This window comes from Macaca mulatta, chromosome 12 (genome assembly GCF_049350105.2).
Source record: "Macaca mulatta isolate MMU2019108-1 chromosome 12, T2T-MMU8v2.0, whole genome shotgun sequence".
NCBI lineage: Eukaryota > Metazoa > Chordata > Mammalia > Primates > Cercopithecidae > Macaca > Macaca mulatta.
The window spans coordinates 147,558,119-147,577,601 of record NC_133417.1 but is presented as its reverse complement, the minus strand read 5'-3'; the positions used below and the strand labels follow the sequence as shown (position 1 = coordinate 147,577,601).

The window sequence follows — 19,483 nt, the reverse complement described above, 5'->3', positions numbered from 1 at the left end:
GTGGTTGAGGGAATTGTCACTGGGTTCGGATAGATAACGGCCCAGGCCCTGGCCTCGCGTGTTGAGGGAATTGTCACTGGGTTCGGATAGATACGGCCCAGGCCCCGGCCTCGCGTGTTGAGGGAATTGTCACTGGGTTCGGATGGATACAGCCCAGGCCCCGGCCTCGCGTGGTTGAGGGAATTGTCACTGGGTTCGGATAGATAACGGCCCAGGCCCCGGCCTCGCGCGTTGAGGGAATTGTCACTGGGTTCGGATAGATACGGCCCAGGCCCCGGCCTCGTGTGGTTGAGGGAATTGTCACCAAGGCTGCCCTGGGGGGGCTCAGTGCAGTCAGAGGACCAGAAAAGCATCCAAGGGAAGTCCCTGGGGTCCAGCATCCAGGGTGCCCACAGGCTGGTCCCCGTGGAGACAGGGTGGGAAGAAAGGGGACTTGGGAAGTGAGGTCCAGGTGGGGCTGCAGGTCGGGGTGTGCAGGTCACGAGGCGAAGGAGGCAGTGGGGGCTCCGGCAGGTCCCAGTGATGGGTCTGGGAGGAGTGCAAAGAATATAGAAATGCACATTCACAGGCCGGGGCCAGCCCTGCAGGGAGGGCCTTGGGTGTGAGGCTGAGGCCCTGAGGTTGGGCGGGAGATCCCGGCCGGGACTGGGTTGGGAGCCTGTGGGGTGCGTTCCCTGGTTCAGTAGACTGGTTCCTATTTCTCTTCTTATTTTCTTTTCTGCTGTCTTGTTTTGTTATTTCTTCAACCTTCCCCAAATCTCTGGAATGCTTAAAAACTCACAAATGCAACTGAAGACCCTTGATATCACTATGGCCATTTGATAATTCCAGTGTTATTAGATGAGTAATTTAGATGGTAAAAATACAGTTATAAGTTGGAATACAATAATGTCCTCCCTCTGATTTTTGAAAGCATAATGGTGAAGTAATTAAAGTTTTAAAGGGTTATTATCAAAAATATCTATTAAACATTTTAAACGCCTCCTGCCTCCCAGCGGTGAGCTTTCGTCTTCATGGGTGATGCTCACAGCACTCATCCCAGCACCTCTGGGAGCTGCTGGCCAGGGAGGCGACTGCGTGTGAGCCAAGGCTGCTTCGCTGGGTGGAGTCAGAAGGCACCAGGGGATTGGCACGTGCTCCAGGTCCTCATGGGACCCTTGGTTTCACTCGCAGGAAATGGCCAGCGCCTCGGAAGCAGCTGCCTCCTGCCTGGCTCTCTGAGGTGGGGGCCCTCTTCCTGGGTCAGCATATGCTGGACTCCACCTCTCCCTTCTCGGCCGTCTTCTTCTAAGTGCTGCGGGCGTTGCTTGCCCAGGTCCCTCTCATTCTGCAGCATTCCGGAGAGGTCCAGCTCCGACGTGGGATCCCAGGCAGGATGCAGAGGCTCCTGTTTATCCCTGAGAGGGCACTAGGGTTGCTGGTTTCCCAACACGGTGTTTGTGTCAGGCAGGTGGAGGGTTTGCCCCTCCCTTCTGCGGCTCTGCAGGTGAACAGGCGCCTTCTCAGAACAGCAAGCGCAACTCAGCCCCAAACAACCCCCCGGCCACAGCAGGGTGTACCCCACCTGGGAGTCACCGGATGCTGGGGTCAGACCTGCAGCCAGGGCCGCTCGGTAATAACCCATGGGGCCGACTGAGGGCTCAGAGGAACGTGCTGCCTTCGTTCTGTTTCTATTGCAGCAGGCCTTTCGGGATCTCACACAGAGGTTAACTTTAGCTTCCAAATCACTTTTCGATTGTTTGTTCATTTTTTTATTTTGATGGCAACTCACTTCTTAATGCAGTTCCTGATGAAGTTTCACAACTTTGCTGTTCCAAATTATGTACTACCGTGACGAAAGGAGTTAGGTATTACTTCCTAATAAAATACATGGTCCAGTGATGGGCTAAGAAATACAGTGTAACAAAACAGATCAGTTATAATTCTTAAAGAAGCAATATTCTGTTACGGTGTTAAGAATAAAACCATTTTAAAGCAGAGTTTCTCTTTGCTCTGTGGGTTTCTTAACGAGCTGGGAGACGAGGGGTCCCTGGGGGTGGTGGACAGTGGGCCAGGCATCTGTCACCTTTCTCCGATTTGTGTTTTAGATGGAACGGCGCTGAGCTGGTGGGCTGGAAGAGCCAACGAGACCCACACTTACTGGGGAGGATCTTTTCCCGGCGCCCACCAGTGTGCCTGTGGGTTAGAGAGGGACTGCCTGGATCCTCAGTACGGCTGTAACTGTGATGCCGACCGGGACGAATGGTGAATTGCATGTGATTTCCTCCGTAAGACGTGCTCTTGTTATTGCTTGAAGCGTAGGACAGATGTAGGTTCCATTGCGTCCTCACAAGTTAGAGACATGTACGCTGATGAACTATGATACAAGTGACCAGAAGCCTAAAAGTTACGGTCAATGAATTACTGGTTTCCTTTCTTTCTTATCTTGGTTTGTTGTTTCTCATTTTTAACCTTTTCATTATGAACAAGGTCAAATCTATGCAAAAGTAGAGACGATAGTACTAATGAACCCCCACGTGCCCATTGCCCAACCTCAACAGCCATTGCCCACGGCCAGCTTTTGGCCGTAGATATGCCCACCTCGTCACCCCATCCCAGTGATTGTGGAGAAAACCCACATATCACGTCATTTCATCTGTCAACACTTCATTGGTTCGTTGTGAAAAATTTATCACAAATCATGCACATTTTATTTCTTCAATAAGATAACCTCATTAAAGGATTAAAAGGTTTAAATTCAACCTAATTTAGTCCATTTAAGTAATCTCATGTGGACAGGACATATTTTCTAAACCAATTTCCAAAGTGTGGCCTCCAACACTCTCAACTACCAACGGGTCCACAATCACCCAGGTGTCGGGGGTGACATGTCCTCAGGTCCACGATCACCTGGGTGTTGGGGGTGACATGTCCTCAGATCCATGATCACCTGGGTGTTGGGGATGACACGTCCTCAGATCCACAATCACCTGGGTGTTGGGGGTGACATGTCCTCAGGTCCACGATCACCTGGGTGTTGGGGGTGACACATCCTTGGTGTCACCTCTGAAAGGCGTAGTGCGTGCTTTCACAGCAAAGGCTCTGAGAAGTCCCGCATAAATACTGCTGGACCCATGGGAGTTGTCCCACGTGATCTGATGAAGCTGCTGGTCTGACTTATGGATGTTTACATGAAAAGTATCTCTCAGTGTGGCCCACACTCTGGAAATACAGAGCATCAAGGGCTTAAAAATGATCTTCAAAATGGCTAAACAAGGGAATTGCCTCACATATGTAGACAATATGTGAAATCAGAAAGCTTATTATATTTGAGGATAATACTGGAATCCCCGTTGATTTTATGTTTTTATTTACAAGACAATATTTATAAAGTGAGAATTTTCAAATCTCTAGATTCATATTTTAATGTTTATCACCAATAAAAAATATTTCATATAGCTCAAATGCTTCAGATACCGTATTTTTATTAGACTTTTAATATGGGCCATGAACACCAAAATCACTTAAAAAAACACACAATTTGGTCAATATGATTTATTTGGCTACAGAATGTCTACAAGCTTAGGAATCAGTTCACTCAGAAATGATCTCACAGTTGTAACTGCAAGGTTTTCATTTGCTCACCTGGCATGAACAAAAGCTGGAACACATCAGTTTAAGAATATTCTGAAAGAATTTGAAAGATCTGCGGAAATGCACGTGTCAGAGACGGCGGCAGTGAAGGCCCCGGGCAGAGGTTAGCAAACTCTGGCCTGTGAACCAAGTCCTGTCCGCAACCTGATCTTCCAAAGTTCTGCTGGCACTCAGCCGCATTCTTCCTTCACGTTTTACTACGGCTGCTCTCAGTCCCACGGCTGGGTTGAGTCAAGACAGGGACCCTGTGGTCTGAAAGCCTGAAATTCTTACCATCCGGCCCTTTACAGAAAACCGTGCTGATCTACCGTGGGGAATGCCGTGCTGGAGCCAAGTCCCTGAGACTGGGAAGGGACGGGAGACCCAGACCAGAACACACGCTGGAATCGGGCGACTTCCCAAGGACCCACCTCCTGACCGTGGTCTCCAGGACGGGCAGAGGGCACCAGTCAGGGCGGCCCTGGCCTGCTGGGAAGGCCAGGCTGGTGGGCAGGGATGCAGCTGCAGGGCTAAATGCCACAGGAGCAATTTAGATTATGGAATCCTGTAGCCTAGGAGCCATGTGGACGCACCCTCTCCCAGGGGGCCCGGCCAGGGTGGTGGCCAGGCCAGGGTCAGAGGGGCCGCAGGACGGTTGGTGGACCCAGAGGAGGTAAGGAAAAAGGGCGGCCCATGACCGTCCTGCTGGACTTGCAGGCAGAAAGGGTCAGCCTGGGGACCTGGAGGCTGCAGTGGAGGATCCTGAGCCCTCGTCCAGTCTTGGACGCAGGATCCAGTGACACAGGAAGGCCCTTGTGATGCCCAGTAAGCGTGAGCCACCCCCACCCCAACCAGGGAAGCCGAGAGCCCCAGCCAGTGCCCTATAGTTGCTGGGTCTTAAAGGGTCCGTGTGATGCCGACTGGGATTGGAAACGCCACCTGGGCCCGCTGAGGGTGGGCGTCTGCAGCCAGGCAGTGAGTGGAGCTTGGTCCCCTCTCCGTTCCTTTCAGTATTTTCTTTTGTCCCTGAGAATCGCTGGAATGAGCGTGCACCTGCCACAAGAGCCCACCAAGGCCCCTTGACCTGCGCAGTAGAAACCTCACGGTGAGAAGACCCACATGGAAGCTCCTGAAACAGCCCCTCCCCTCCCCAGAAACTAAACGCAGAGCAGCATCTCCCAGGAGCAGTGAGGAGACCCCGCCACCCTTGCAGACCTGAAGAATGGCAGGCGGTGGTCTCAATCATTTCCCCCTGAAATCACTGATAGGGCGCCTGAAAAATCAAAACCGACGATGCTGGAAGATGGGGGATCCTGAAGATTAAATTAAGGGGCCTCATCAGAGCGGTGTGATAGGTGCGGTGCCTTTACTAAAACAGTGGCTCTTGATTCAGCAAAACGTTATTCTCAACATCAGTAGGGAAGGGCCCTTGAAATCCCTCTGCATCTCGCCCCGGCCGTGCTGACCCACTCCGTCTGTGAGGCCACCTCAGAGCACTGTCCTGGCAGCTCAGGGAAGAGGCCACGCTAGCCCGATGAGAAAACCAGTGGGAAGGACTCTGGAGGCAGCCACAGGGTGTCAATTACCTGGGCACCTGCCCCTGCCCATTGCGGGCCGGGCTTTTGTGGGCCCATCAACTCGTGGATTTGGGTGAGCACAGCAGCGACCCATTGCTGAAGGAGCTGGGGACTCAGGATGGATGCAAAGGTGGCCCAAGGGCTTGGACAAGTCCTGGTGCAGGAGAGGCAGAGCCCTGTCGGCCACAGCCATGTCCACCCCAGAGATGCTCCTGAGTGGGGCAAAGGAACGTGCCCCCCACCCCGCCCCCCAAGGGCAGAGCAGTGCACACAGCCGGACCCCGGTCCTGAAGCAGGTGTGGAAGGACACGTTTCCCTAGACACCACACGTGTCCCTTCGGCGAGGATGAGCAGGAACCGCCGGCAGGTGGGCAGCTGCTGGTCAGTGCCCAGGAAGGTGCGAGTCTGGAAGTAACCTGTAGGGGAGGCCTTCGGGGCCTGCAGAGTGTGTGGGGCCTGTGGGGCCTGCAGGGGCTGCGGTCTCCTCATGGAGCCGAGGCTGAGGCTGCGAGACCAGGAGCCCTATCTGCAGAGCAGGCCAGCCTCAGTCCTCGGACACCCGGGGCTGCACCGCCCATGTTCCCTGGACATAGAGGTCAGGGCGAAGTGAACGCTTTGGCAGCGTGGACCCCACCCACCCGGAGAGGCGGGATTCGGCCTCTGGGGCCCTGATCTGTGTCCGGTTATGACTGACCTCAGGAGCTCTGCCTGCAGGTGGCTTCTGGCCGTGGAGGCTGCGGCCTGCGTGGGATGGCAGGGGCCGCTCGTCAGCCCACAGTACTCAGTGCACGGGAGCTGCTGCCCACGCGGCCTTGGGACCGACGGTCACTGGGAAGCTGCCCTCATGCAGTGTCCCACGGTGCATGCTCCCTGGGACCCTGCTGGGTGTCGGGATTGGTAGCAAAGGAGGGAGCTGGTGAATCTGCTGAAGACCCCAGGGCTGACACGGGAGCCATGGGTTAGCTCAGTAAGGATCGCTCGGCTGTGACGCTGAAGTCAGCCGCAGGGCAGAGGAGATGCAACCTAGACACAAGTGCTCCCGGGCAGTGTGAAGGACGAACTGTGGCAGACACGGCCAGGGATGCCCAGAGGGCCCGTGCACATCAGGGACAGCCTCAACCCAGCAACCCACAGCGTGCGAGGGAAGGACTGGCGTGCACGGGGATTCTCCACTGTCGCGCGGTGTGTCTACTAGTCTGACATTGGTCAAAATAAAAGATCAAAAACTTGTAAAATGACTCAGAGGTGTGTGGTGTGTGTGGAGGCGTCGGTGCAGAGAAACAATCAAATGACCAAGGAGCGTCCAGAGACAGGTGCACAGTCCTGTGGGCGGCACCAGGGAGTGTGGAAAGTTTGGTCTTTTTAATAAATGGAGCCAGGTCCACTAGATATCCACGTGCAAGGAGTAAACTTTTATATTTACTTCACAGCACATAAAGATCAATTCCTGTTGGATTTCAGATCAAATATGAAAGGCAAAAGAATAACAATTCTAGAAGAAAGCACCAGAGAGCATCCCCGATCCAGATCTCCAAGGGTTCTAATTCCATCTTGTAATTCCAAGCGAGTTCGGTCTCCTCTGCCTCCCACCTGCCTCTCAACCTCTGTCGCTCTCTCACTCTATTTCAATATAGACACACATAAGTATCCGGGTCCTGAATCATTGCAGAGTCCATTGCAGACATGATGCTCCTTTAACCTCAGATATTTCGTCCTGTATTTCTCAAAAGCAAAGCTGTTTTCTTACATAACCAGAGTCCAAAAATCAAAATCAGGAAATTCATATTGATCCAGTGCTATTTTGTAACCCATAATTTGTATTTACATTTCTCTAATTATTCCCATAATGCCCCATTACTGTTGATGTTAATTTGACAGTTTGGTTCGGGTGACGTCTGCCGGATTCCCCACTATGAATGATCATTTTTGCATTTGTGATCAATAGTGTTTTGTGCAGGGATGTAGGAAACCATGTTCTTACTCTCTTATGCCTCAGATTCAGCCCACCTATTTTAGCATCCATTAATTAATCCTGCCTGAATCAATTATTATTGATTGTTGTTCAGATGGTGGTGTTTTTGTTGTTGTTGTTGTTGTTGTTTGTTTTGTTTCAGTAACACTGTTCCTCGTATGCACGTTTCTCAGTCGACATTCCGACTGTCAGGGTCTCTCCCCCTCTTCATAACGTGTCCTGTCTCCTGTCCTGACGTCATCTGGGGCTGCAGCTGTCCCAGGTGAGGCGGGTTTCAGCCGTGTCCTCCTGCCAGGCCCCATCCTCCTCTGAGCACTTTCTTACGTTTTACCCAACGGGTTCCAGGCGCATCCTGCTCTAAGCTCGTCCTTCCTGGAGAAGATTCTTTCCACGCTCCTGTGGTGCATCTTCTGTTAAATTCAGCCCTAAACAAGTGTATCTCCCATTCTGGTGTTGTAAACCGAGTTATCATTCTATCTTCTAACTGGTTATTATTTAGTTTAAGTCCCAGCTATTTATCTTTGTTTTTATTGCATTTGCTTTTGGGTTCTTGGTCATGAAATCTTTGCCTAAGCCAATGTCTAGAATGTTTTTTCTGATGTTGTCTTCTAGAATTTTTATAGTTTCAGGTCTTACATTTAAGTCCTTGATTATTGGTGTATGTGAAAGCATGGTCTCATCATATCCGGTTCCACTGAACTCTTTCTTCTTGCCCATTTGGTGAGACACTGTCTTTAGGGCTGAGGCACTTAGAGGGTATACATGTGAATGTCACACATGTAGATACCATGTACGCCTCAATAAAGACACTGATCACGTGCACGTGTGTATTTACGGAATCACATCAAGAATGTGTCTTCATAATTATCATCCAGAACATTTTATGAGAAATGGATGTTAACATTCATCAAAGGTTTTTTCAGCATTTATGCAAGTAATCAAATGATTTTTCTCCTTAGATATCTTAATTCGATAAAACATATTAATGATTTCCTAATACTGAAACTGGAATAGATCACTGGCCGTGTTGTGTCTTTCTTTGTGTGGAATTACATTCTTCATGCACCGATAATACAGCTAGAAGGTTTGTGTCAACGTTCGCAGGTGGCCAGTCTGTGCATTCCTTTTCTTACTGTCTTTATCAGATTTAGGTGTCAAGGTCACACTTGCTTCATAGAATTGGGATGTTTTCCTTCATTTCAGTGCTCTGGAAGAATTTTTCTTTTTTTGGAATATTGGGACTATTAGATTTTTGAAGTTTTACTAGACTTTCTCTGTGAATTCACCTTGACCGGGGACTTCTGTGGCACATTTTGTTGATACATTTCTGTTTTGTTTCTACAGAATTGAATACACTAAACTACATAAACCCAGTGGAATCAATTTCATTAAACTTAATTTTCCTAGTAAATTATCTTTTCACTAGTAACAAGATAAATTCAGGGCCAGGCGCAGTGGCTCACGCCTGTAATTCCAACACACTGGGAGATCACGGCAGGTAGATCACCTGAGGTCAAGAGTTTGAGACCAGCCTGGCCAACATGGTGAAAACCGTCTCTAATAAAAACAAAATATATACAAAAATTAGCCAGGCACGGTAATGCGCACCTGTAATCCCAGCTACTCGGGAGGCTGAGGCAGGAGAATTGCTTGAACCTGGGAGGCGAGGTTGCAGTGAGCCAAGATCATGCCATTGTACTCCAGCCTGGGTGACAAGAGTGAAACTACATTTCAAAATAAATAAAGAAATTAATTAATTAAAAAAATTAAAGAGTATAAATTCATTCCTATAGAGGTAAATTCATTCATAGAGTGGTCTGAAAAGTAGTTTATTTTTTATGGTTTTTCCCTTTTAATAATTTTCCCTTTTTAAAAAATTTTACTATTTTGTATATGTGTGTTTTCTGCCTTTTTTCTTGATTAAACTATCTGGGGTCTTCCAGACACACGATATATTTGTCTTTATAGTATGTTTTTTTTTTAAGTATTTTGATTTACTATTTAGATGTATTATTTTTCTATTCTTCACCTTATTAATTTTTACATTTAAAAATTTTTCTTTATGCTTTTTTTATTCTCTTTGTTGCTTATACCAGTCTTTATGGTGCCAAGTAAATATACTTGTGTTCATTCTTCACTTCTGGCTGGTAAAAATATTTCAGAGTTTAGGTTTTCTTCTGTTCACCAATTTCAATGCATTAAATAATCTGAAATGCATTGCTTTATTTACCAGTATTTTAGTACTTCTGTAATTTTTATGTGTATTTCCCTTTTTATGGCAATTTTTTAAAAATAGCCTCGAAATTTTCAAGTTAAAGGACCTTCTGTAAAAGGGTCGCTAATATTTTCAATTTTATCAAGTTTTTTTTTGTTGTTGTTGTTACATGAGTAAGTTCTTTAGTGGTGATTCGTGAGATTTTGGTGTATCCATCACCCAAGCAGTAAAGATTTGTAGTCTTTTTTTTTTTTTTTTTTTTTTTTTGAGACGGAGTCTCGCTCTGTCACCAGGCTGGAGTGTAGTGGCGCAATCTCGGCTCACTGAAACCTCCGTCTCCCGGGTTCAAGCGATTCTCCTGCCTCAGCCTCCCAAGTAGCTGGAACTACAGGTGCACGCCACCACGCCCTGCTAATTTTTTTTTTTTTTTGTACTTTTAGTGGAAATGGGGTTTCACCATGTTGGCCAGGGTGGTCGCAATCTCTTGACCTCATGATCCGCCTGCCTTGGCCTCCGAAAGTGCTGAGATTACAGGCGTGACCACCACGCTCAGCCCAATTTGTAGTCTTTTATCCCTCACCCCCTTCCCACACTTTCCCCCAAGTCCCCAAAGTCCATTGTATCATTCTTTTGCTTTTGTGTCCTCATAGCTTAGCTGCCACTTATGCGTGAAAACATACGATGTTTGGTTTTCTGCTCCTGAGTTACTTCACTTAGCATAATAGTCTCCAATCCCATGCAGGTTACCGTGAATGCCATTAATTCATTCCTTCTTCTGGCTGAGTGTATTCCATCATGTATGTACATACGCCACAGTTCCTTTATCCATTCCTTCTTCTGGCTGAGTGTATTCCATCATGTATGTACATACACCACAGTTCCTTTATCCATTCCTTCTTATGGCTGAGTGTATTCCATCATGTATGTACATACGCCACAGTTCCTTTATCCATTCCTTCTTATGGCTGAATGTATTCCATCATGTATGTACATACGCCACAGTTCCTTTATCCATTCCTTCTTATGGCTGAGTGTATTCCACCATGTATGTACATACGCCACAGTTCCTTTATCCACTTGTTGATTGATGGGCATCTGGGTTGCTTCCACATTTTTGCAGCTGTGAATTGTGCTGCTGTAAACATAGGTGTGCAAGTAGCTTTTTTGAATAATGACTTACTTTCCTTTGCATAAATACCAGTAGTGGGATTGCTGGATCAAATGGCAGTTCTACTTTTAGTTCTTTAAGGAATCTCCACACTGTTTTCCATAGAGAGTGTACTAGTTTACATTCCCACCAGCAGTGTAGAAGTGTTCTCTTTTCGCCACATCCATGCCAACATCTGTTATTTTTTGATTTTTTGATTATGGCCATTCTCGAGGGAGTAAGGTAGTATCACATTGTGGTTTTGATTTGTATTTCCCTGGTCATTAGGGATGTTGAGCATTTTTTCATGTTTGTTTGCCATTTGTGTATCTTCTTTTGAGAATTGTCTATTCGTGTTGTTAGCCCACTTTTTGATGGGATTGTTCATATTTTTTTCTTGCTAATTTGTTTGAGTCCATTATAGATTCTGGATATTAATCTTTTGTCAGACATATAGATTGTGGAGATTTTCTCCCACTCTGTGGGTTGTCTGTTTACTCTGCTGACTGTTCCTTTTGCCATGCAGACACTCTTTAGTCTAATTAAGTCCCAGCAATTTATCTTCATTTTTATTGCATTTGCTTTTTGGTTCTTGGTCATGAAATCTTTGCCTAAGCCAATGTCTAGAAGGGTTTTTCCGATGTTATCTTCTAGAATTTTTATAGTTTTAGGTCTTAGATTTAAGTCCTTGATCCATCTTGAGTTGATTTTTATATAAGGTGAGAGATGAGGATCCAGTTTCATTTTCTACATGTGGCTAGCCAGTTATCCCAGCACTGTTTGTTGAATAGGGTGTCATTTCCCCACTTTATGTTTTTGTTTGATTTGTCAAAAATCAGTTGGTTATAAGTATTTGGGTTGATTCTTAGTTCTCTATTCTGTTCCATTGGTCTATGTGCCTATTTTTATACCAGTACCGTGCTGCTTTGGTGAATATAGCATTATAGCATAGTTTGAAATCAGGTAATGTGATGCCTCCAGATTTGTTCTTTTTGCTTAGTATTGCTTTGGCTTTTCATGCTCCTTTTTGGTTCCATATGAATTTTAGGACTTTTTTTTTCTAGTTTTGTGAAGAATGATGGTGGTATTTTGGTGGGAATTGCACTGAGTTTGTAGATTGCTTTTGGCAGTATGGTCATTTTCACAATATTGATTCTACCCATCCATGAGCATGGGATGTGTTTCCATTTGTGTCATCTATGATTTCTTCCAGCAGTGTTTTGTAGTTTTCTTTGTAGAGATCTTTTACCTCCTTGTTAGGTGTATTCCTAAGTATTTTACTTATTTATTTATTTATTGCTATTTTGAAAGGGGTTGAGATCTTGATTTGATTTTCAGCTTGGTAGCTGTTGTTGTATAGCAGAGCTACTGATTTGTGTACATTCATTTTGAATCCTGAAACTGCTGAATTCATTTTTTGGAAGAGTCTTTAGGGTTTTCTAGGTATACAATCATATCATCAACAAACAGCAACAGTTTGACTTCTTTTTTACCAATTTGGACGCCCTTTATTTCTCTCTTGTCTGATTGCTCTGGCTAGGGCTTCCATCCAGTGCCAATAGAAGTGGTGAGAGTGGGCAACCTTGTCTTGTTCCAGTTCTCAGAGAAAATGCTTTCAACTTTTCCTCATTCGGTATTATGTTGGCTGTGGGTTTGTCATACATGGCTTTTATTACCTTGAGATATGTCCCTTGTACACTGATTTTGCTAAGAGTTTTAATCATAAAGGGATCATAGATTTTGTCCAATGCTTTTTCTGCATCTATTGAGATGATCATGTGATTTTTGTTTTTGATTCTGTTTATGTGGTATATCACGTTTATTGACTTGCATATTTTAAACCGTCCTTGCATCCCTGGTATGAAACCCACTTGATCATGATGGATTATCTTTTAAATATACTGTTAGATTTGGTTAGCTAGTATGTTGTTAAGGATTTTTGCATCTGTGTTCATCAGGGATATTGGTCTGTGGTTTTCTTTCTTTGTCATGTCCTGTCTTGGTTTTGGTATTAGGGTGATACTGGCTTCACAGGATGATTTAGGGAGGATTCCATCTTTCTCTCTGTCTTATAAAATAATGTCAATAGAATTGTTGCCAATTCTTCTTTGAATGTCTGGTAAAATCCAGCTGTTCCTGGACGTTTCTGCTGGTAATTTTTTTAGTACCATTTCAATCATGCTGCTTGTTATTGGTCTTTTCGGGGTTTCTCATTCTTCCTGATTTAAGCTAGGAGGGTTGTATCCTTCCAGGAATTTATCCATCTCCTCAAGTTTTCTAGTTATGTGCATAGTAGCCTTGAATGCACTTTTGTATTTCTGTGGTATAGGTTGTAATATCTTCCATTTCATTTCTAATTGAGCTTCTTTGGATTTTCTGTCTTCTTTTGGTTAATCTTGCTAATGGTTTATCCATTTTATTTATCTTTTCAAAGGACTAGCTTTTTGTTTCATATATCTTTTGTTTTTTTGGTTTCAATTTTATTTAATTCTGCTCTGATTTTGGTTATTTCCTTTCTTCTGTTGGTTTGGGTGTGGTTTGTTCTTGTTTCTCCATTTCCTTGAGGTGTAACCTTGGATCGTCTATTTATTTGTGTTCTTTCAGATCTTTTGATGTAGGCATTTAAGGCTATGACCTTTCCTCTTAGCACCGCCTTTGCTATATCCCAGAGGTTTTGATATGTTGCATCACTATTATCATTCAGTTCAAAGAATTTTTTAATTCCCATCTAGATTTAATTGTTCACCCAATGATCATTCAGAAGCAAGTTTATTAATTTCCATGTACTTTCCTGGTTTCAAAGGTTCCTTTTGGAGTTGATTTCCAGTCTTATTCCCCTGTAGTCTAAAGTACTTGATATAATTTTGATTTTCTTAAATTTAGTAAGACTTGTTTTGTGGCCTATCGTATGGTCTGTCTTGGAGAAAGTTCCATGTGCTGATGAATAGAACGTATATTCTGCAGTTGTTGGGGAGAGTGTTCTACAAATATCTATTAAGTCCATTTGGTCCAAGTTATAGTTTAAATTCATTGTTTCTTTGTTGACTTTCTGTCTTGATGACCTGTCTAGTGCTGTCAGTGGAGTATGGAAGTCTCCCACTATTACAGTGTTGCTGTCTATTCCATTTCTTAGGTCTAGTAGTAATTGTTTTATAAATTTGGAAGCTCCAGTGTTAGGTGGACATATATTTAGTATTGTGATATTTTCCTGTTGGACAGGGCCTTTTGTCATTATATAATGTCCCTCTTTGTCTTTTTTAACTGCTCTTGCCTTAAAGTTTGTTTTGTCTTTTATAAGAACAGCCAGTCCTGATCACTATTGGTGTCCATTTGCATGGAATGTCTTTTTCCACCCCTTTACCTTAAGTTTATGTGAGTCCTTATGTGTTAGGTGAGTCCCTTGAAGGCAGCAGATACTTGATTGGCAAATTCTTACCATTCTGCAATTCTGTACCTTTTAAGTGGAGTATTTAGGCAATTTACATTCAACATTAGTATTGAGATGTGAGATACTATTCCATTCATCGTGCTATTTGTTGGCTGTATACCTTGATTTTTTAAATTATATTTTTGTTTTATAGGTCCTATGAAATTTATATTTTAAAGAGGTTCTGTTTTGATGTGTTTCTAGAGTTTGTTTCAGGATTTAGAGCTCCTTTTAGCAGTTCTTTTAGTGCCATCTTGGTAGTGGTGAGTTCTCTTAGCATTTGTTTGTCTGAAAAAGGCTGTATCTTTCCTTCATTTATGAAGCTTAGTTTCACTGGATACAAAATTCTTTGCTGATAATTGTTTTGCCTAAGAAGACTGAAAATACAGCCCCAGTCCCTTCTAGCTTATAGGGTTTCTGCTGAGAAATCTGCTGTTAATCTGATAGGTTTTCCTTTATAGGTTACCTGGTACTTTTGCCCCATAGCTTTTAAGATTCTTACCTTCATCTTGACTTTAGATAACCTGATGACAATGTACCTAGGCAATTATCTTTTTGTGATTACTTTCCCAGGTGTTCTTTGAGCTTCTTGTATCTGGGGGTCTAGGTCTCTAGCAAGGCTGGGGAAGTTTTCCTTGATTATTCCCCCAAATATGTTTTCCAAACTTTTAGATTTGTCTTCTTCCTCAGGAATGCCAGTTATTCTTAGGTTTGGGCATTTAACATAATCCCAAACTTCTTGGAGGCTTTGTTCATTTTTTAAAATTATTTTTTCATTGTCTTTGTTCGATTGGGCTAATTTAGAAACCTTGTCTTTGAGCTCTGAGTTCTTTCTTCTGCTTGTTCGATTCTACTGCTGAGACTTTCCAGACATTTTGCATTTCTCTAAGTGTGTTCTTTATTTCCTGAAGTTGTGGTTGTTTTTTATTTATGCTATATTTCACTGAAGATTTCTCCTCTCATTTCTTGTATCGTCTTTTGATTTCCCTGAATTGGACTTCACTTTTCTCTGTTGCCTCCTTGATTACCTTAATAATTGACCTTCTGAATTGTTTTTCAGGTAAATCAGGGATTTCTTGGTTTGGGTCCATTGCTGGTGAGCTAGTGTGATTTTTGGGGGGTGGTTAAGGAACCTTGTTCTGTCATATTATCAGAATTGTTTTCCTGGTTCCTTCTCATTGGGGCAGGCTATGTCAGAGGGAAGATCTGGGGCTCAAGGCTGCCATTCAGAGTCTTTTGACTCACGGGGTGTTCCCTTGATGTAGTACTCTCGCCTCCTTCCTATGGATGTGGCTTCCTGAGAGCCCAACTGTAGCGATTGTTTTCTCTTTTCTGGATCTAGCCACCCAGCAAGTCTACCAGGCTCCAGGCTTGTACTGGGGGTTGTCTGCTCAGACAATGTGAACCGTTTTCAGGTCTCTCAGCTATGGATACCACCGCCTGCGCTGGTGGAGTTGGCAGGAGCTGAAATGAACTCTGTGAGGGTCTTTAGTTTTGGTTGTTTAAAGCACTATTTTCATGCTGGTTGGCCTCCTGCCAGAAGGTGGCGCTTTCCAGAGAGCATGGGCTGTGGTGGGATGGAGAGGCTCTGCTGGTGGGCGGGGCCCTAGAACTCCCAAGAGTATATGCTGTTTGTCTTCAGCTACCACAGTGGGTAGGGAAGGACCATCAGGTGGGAGTGAGGCTGGCATGTCTGAGCTCAGGTCTTGCTGCGGCTGCTGTGGGGGATGGGGGTGAGGTTCACAGGTCAATGGAGATATGCTCCTAGGAGGATTATGGCTGCCTCTGCTGTGTCATGCAAGTTATCAGGGAAGTGGAGAAAAGCTGGCAGAGGCCTCACCCAGCTCCCACACAACCCAAAGGGTTAGTCTCACTCCCACCGTGCCCCCCACCCGCCAACAGCACCGAGTCTGTTTCCAGGCAGTGGGCGAGCAGGGCTGAGAACTTGCCCCAGGCTGCCTGCCTCCCAGGTGTGAAAACAGGTAGGACTTCATGCTTCCCCACCCTGTGGAGTCTGTACACCAGATTCATGCCCTCCCCCAACTTCTGGCCAGGAGACGACTCTTTTTTTTTTTTGAGACAGAGTCTTGCTCTGTGGCCCAGGCTGGAGTGCAGTGGCTGGATCTCAGCTCACTGCAAGCTCCGCCTCCCGGGTTCACGCCATTCTCCTGCCTCAGCCTCCCAAGTAGCCGGGACCACAGGCGCTGCCACCACGCCCAGCATATTTTTTTTTTGGTTTTTTTTTTTGTTTTTTGTATTTTGTTTTTTTTAGTAGAGATGGGGTTTCACTGTGTTAGCCAGGATGGTCTCGATCTCCTGACCTCGTGATCTGCCTGTCTCGGCCTCCCAAAGTGCTGGGATTACAGGCTTGAGCCACCGCCGCCGGCCCAGGAGACTTCTTAATCAGTTCAAATTGTTACAAAGTTCAGCTGGAGATTTCCTTCTTCCTGTGTTTTCCCAGTGAAGGTCAAATCCTTCTCTTATGAGCTAGATCTTCAGGTTCCCCAGTGAGGGTGTGTGTTTGGGGGCAGATGATCCCCCCTTTCCTACTTTCACAGCTTGGGCACTCATAGTATTTGGGGTGTCTCCTGGGTCCTGCAGGAGCAATCCGCTTCCTTCAGAGGGTCTGGTTTCACTCGGCTTTCCTGGTATATTCCTGCAGTAGTTCTGTGTTTTATCACATTTTGATGACAGTGTGTTATTTATATTTCTCTCTCTGTGGTAAACTAATCGTCAGGTGTGTGGACATTCCATGTGAGCTTCAGGGGAGGCTGTGTTGTCTATTGGGTGTAGCTGTTGATATATTCTCATACTCCATTGATTATGTTATTGAGTCCTTCTATATCTCTACTTACTTTTTGTCTCTTTTTATATTAAATTCTCCTATTACCAGTGTGTTTCCATCCCTGACACCTCTCGTTTCCTGTAGATTTTGCTTCCTAAAGAGCCTTGGTCTGCCATTTGTGTGACGGTACTGACACAGCTCTGCCTCCACGTTAGGCTGTGACTCCAGCATCCAGGAGGGTAGTGGAGTGTGTCCTTGTCACCCCCGCAAATGGGCTGTAACTGCTGTGACAGCCTTACCACCACCTGCTCACAGTCCACCCTCTGCATCCGCTGGTAGATGAAAAATATCAGAGAAAAAGACAATGAAAACAACAATACAACAGGACCTGGCATGGTGGCTCACGCCTGTAATCCCAGCACTTTGGGAGGCCAAGGTGGGCAGATCACCTGAGGTCAGGAGTTCGAGACCAGCCTGACCAACATGGAGAAACCTCGTCTCTACTAAAAATACAAAATTAGTGCATGCCAGTAATCCCAGCTACTCAGGAGGCTGAGGCAGGAGTATCGCTTGAACCCAGGAGGCAGAGATTACAGTGAGCTGAGATCACGCCATTACGCTCCAGCCTGGGCAATAAGAGCAAAACTCCATCTCACAAAATACAAAATAAAAACAAAATACAACAATAACATAATGCAAATAAAAAAGTAATACAGTATAACAGCTTTCACATGGCATTTACGTCACATTGGGCGTCATGAGTGATCCATGGATGCTCTAGATGGTGAGATGGGCTCAGGTTGCAGCAAATGCTACATTCTTACCAGGGACTTGGGCGTCTGCTGGCTTTGCTGCCCTGCACTCCTGGTCCCAGACTAGTACCCAGGGGCGCTCTTTCTGTTGTCTGTTGGTGGCAGGCCTCTGTCCTCTCACCACACCCTTTCAAAATCACTCTTTGTCTCTGATATATAGAGTGTGCTGTTGTGTCTTGCTTTGGGGGGTCAAATTTAAAACCTTTTGACTTTCAAAAGGTGAGTTGAGGCCATTAGCATTTATTATTAAAACTCATATGTCTGGGTTCAACACCATCATATTATTCTATGGAATAGTTATTATGCAAATTACTGTGTTTGCTGTTTCTTTCTTACATGGTGTATATTTCTCTGGTCTTTACAAAAATTTTGGTATTTAAGGAGTGTTGCTTTCTACCTTTATAGTTATTTATTTTAAAGTGACTTTATTCTACTGTTCTTTTATCTGATCCATTGCTATTTGGCTTATAGGCTTTAATTTTTCCTTCATTGCTGAGCCCTCAGTGCTGCTCAGCCCTGTCTCCCTCTCCTGCCTCCTCCCTGTTGCATCCTCTCCATTCTGCAAGAATAAAACTAACCACGCCCACAGGCATCCCACTGACACCAGCCATGCACGTGGCCAGCTCTGTGTCACTCTTAGGTCTGCAATTAAACATCCTCCATCCTCACACATATTAGTTCTGCTGGAGTTGCCCAGTCATCTCCCGGTTGGCTGCTGTTCGTGCTCCAGTAAATTCTTCAAAGGCGAAGCAGATGCCTCTGGGTGTAGAATCCCTGCAGCTCTGGGGAGCACCCGCCTCATATTGTGACCTGGCATCCAAAGGGAGGTGACTGGATGTGAAGCCCTTGGTTCATGTTTCCTTCACACTTTTGAAAATAATCTTCTACCATTACCTTGATGTATGTTATTTTGGAGAAATCTGAGGCCCTTGTACATTATTTCACCATTTTGGCCTGAAACTCTGGTCATTGTTTCCTTGTGTGTGGTTTGTTTTTTTTTTTTTTTTTTTTTTTGAGATGGAGTCTTGCTCTGTCGCCCAGGCTGGAGTGCAGTGGCCGGATCTCAGCTCACTGCAAGCTCCGCCTCCTGGGTTCACACCATTCTCCTGCCTCAGCCTCCTGAGTAGCTGGGACTACAGGTGCCCGCCACCTTGCCCGGCTAGTTTTTTGTATTTTTTTTTAGTAGAGACAGGGTTTCACCGGGTTAGCCAAGATGGTCTCGATCTCCTGACCTCGTGACCCGCCAATCTTGGCCTCCCAAAGTGCTGGGATTACAGGCTTGAGCCACCGCGCCTGGCCCCTTGTGTGTTTTTTTGTTTGTTTTTTGAGATGGAGTCTCGCTCTGTCGCCCAGGCTGGAGTACAGTGGCACAATCTCAGCTCACTGCAAGTTCCACCTCCCGGGTTCACGCTGTTCTCCTGCCTCAGCCTCCCAAGTAGCTGGGATTACAGGCACCTGCCACCACGCCTGGCTAATTTTTTGTATATTTAGTAGAGACGGGGTTTCACCGTGTTAGCCAGGATGGTCTTGAACTCCTGACCTCATGATCCACCCGGCTCAGCCTCCCAAACTTCTGGGATTACAGGCGTGAGCCACCGCGCCCGGCCCTTTCCTTGTGTTTTAAGTCTAACACTTCTACTAGGATAAACCACAGAGTTGATTGTTCCAGGTCAAGTTCCTCTGTGTGTACAGCTCAGGTCTTCCTTTGCTTTCAGAAAGACTTGTTGGGTTATAGTTTTAAATATTAGTTCTGTTTTATTTTTTCTTTATCTCTGGTTACATATAAATTGGGTTTTCTTTGTCTTCTATTTCCACTACTTTCTGGTTCATATTGATTTTTTATTTATCTGATTTGCTTTCTTTGAGTTGTTTGTTTTTGCTTTTATCCAATGACCTTTATTACATTTTTATCTGAATCTGTTCTCTCTTGGGCATG

General features: G+C 45.2%; 1 protein-coding gene across 2 annotated transcripts in view; it reads left to right on the top strand.

Moving 5' to 3' along the window:
* LOC100429145 (contactin-associated protein-like 4) overlaps positions 1 to 19,483 on the top strand; it is a 209,846-nt gene that overhangs the window by 146,825 nt on the left and 43,538 nt on the right. For both annotated transcript variants that reach the window (XM_077956691.1, XM_015111578.3), the window contains one exon: positions 2,088 to 2,244. In XM_077956691.1, coding sequence (XP_077812817.1) covers positions 2,088 to 2,244 — 157 coding nt within the window. The remainder of the gene's footprint in view (positions 1 to 2,087; positions 2,245 to 19,483) is intronic.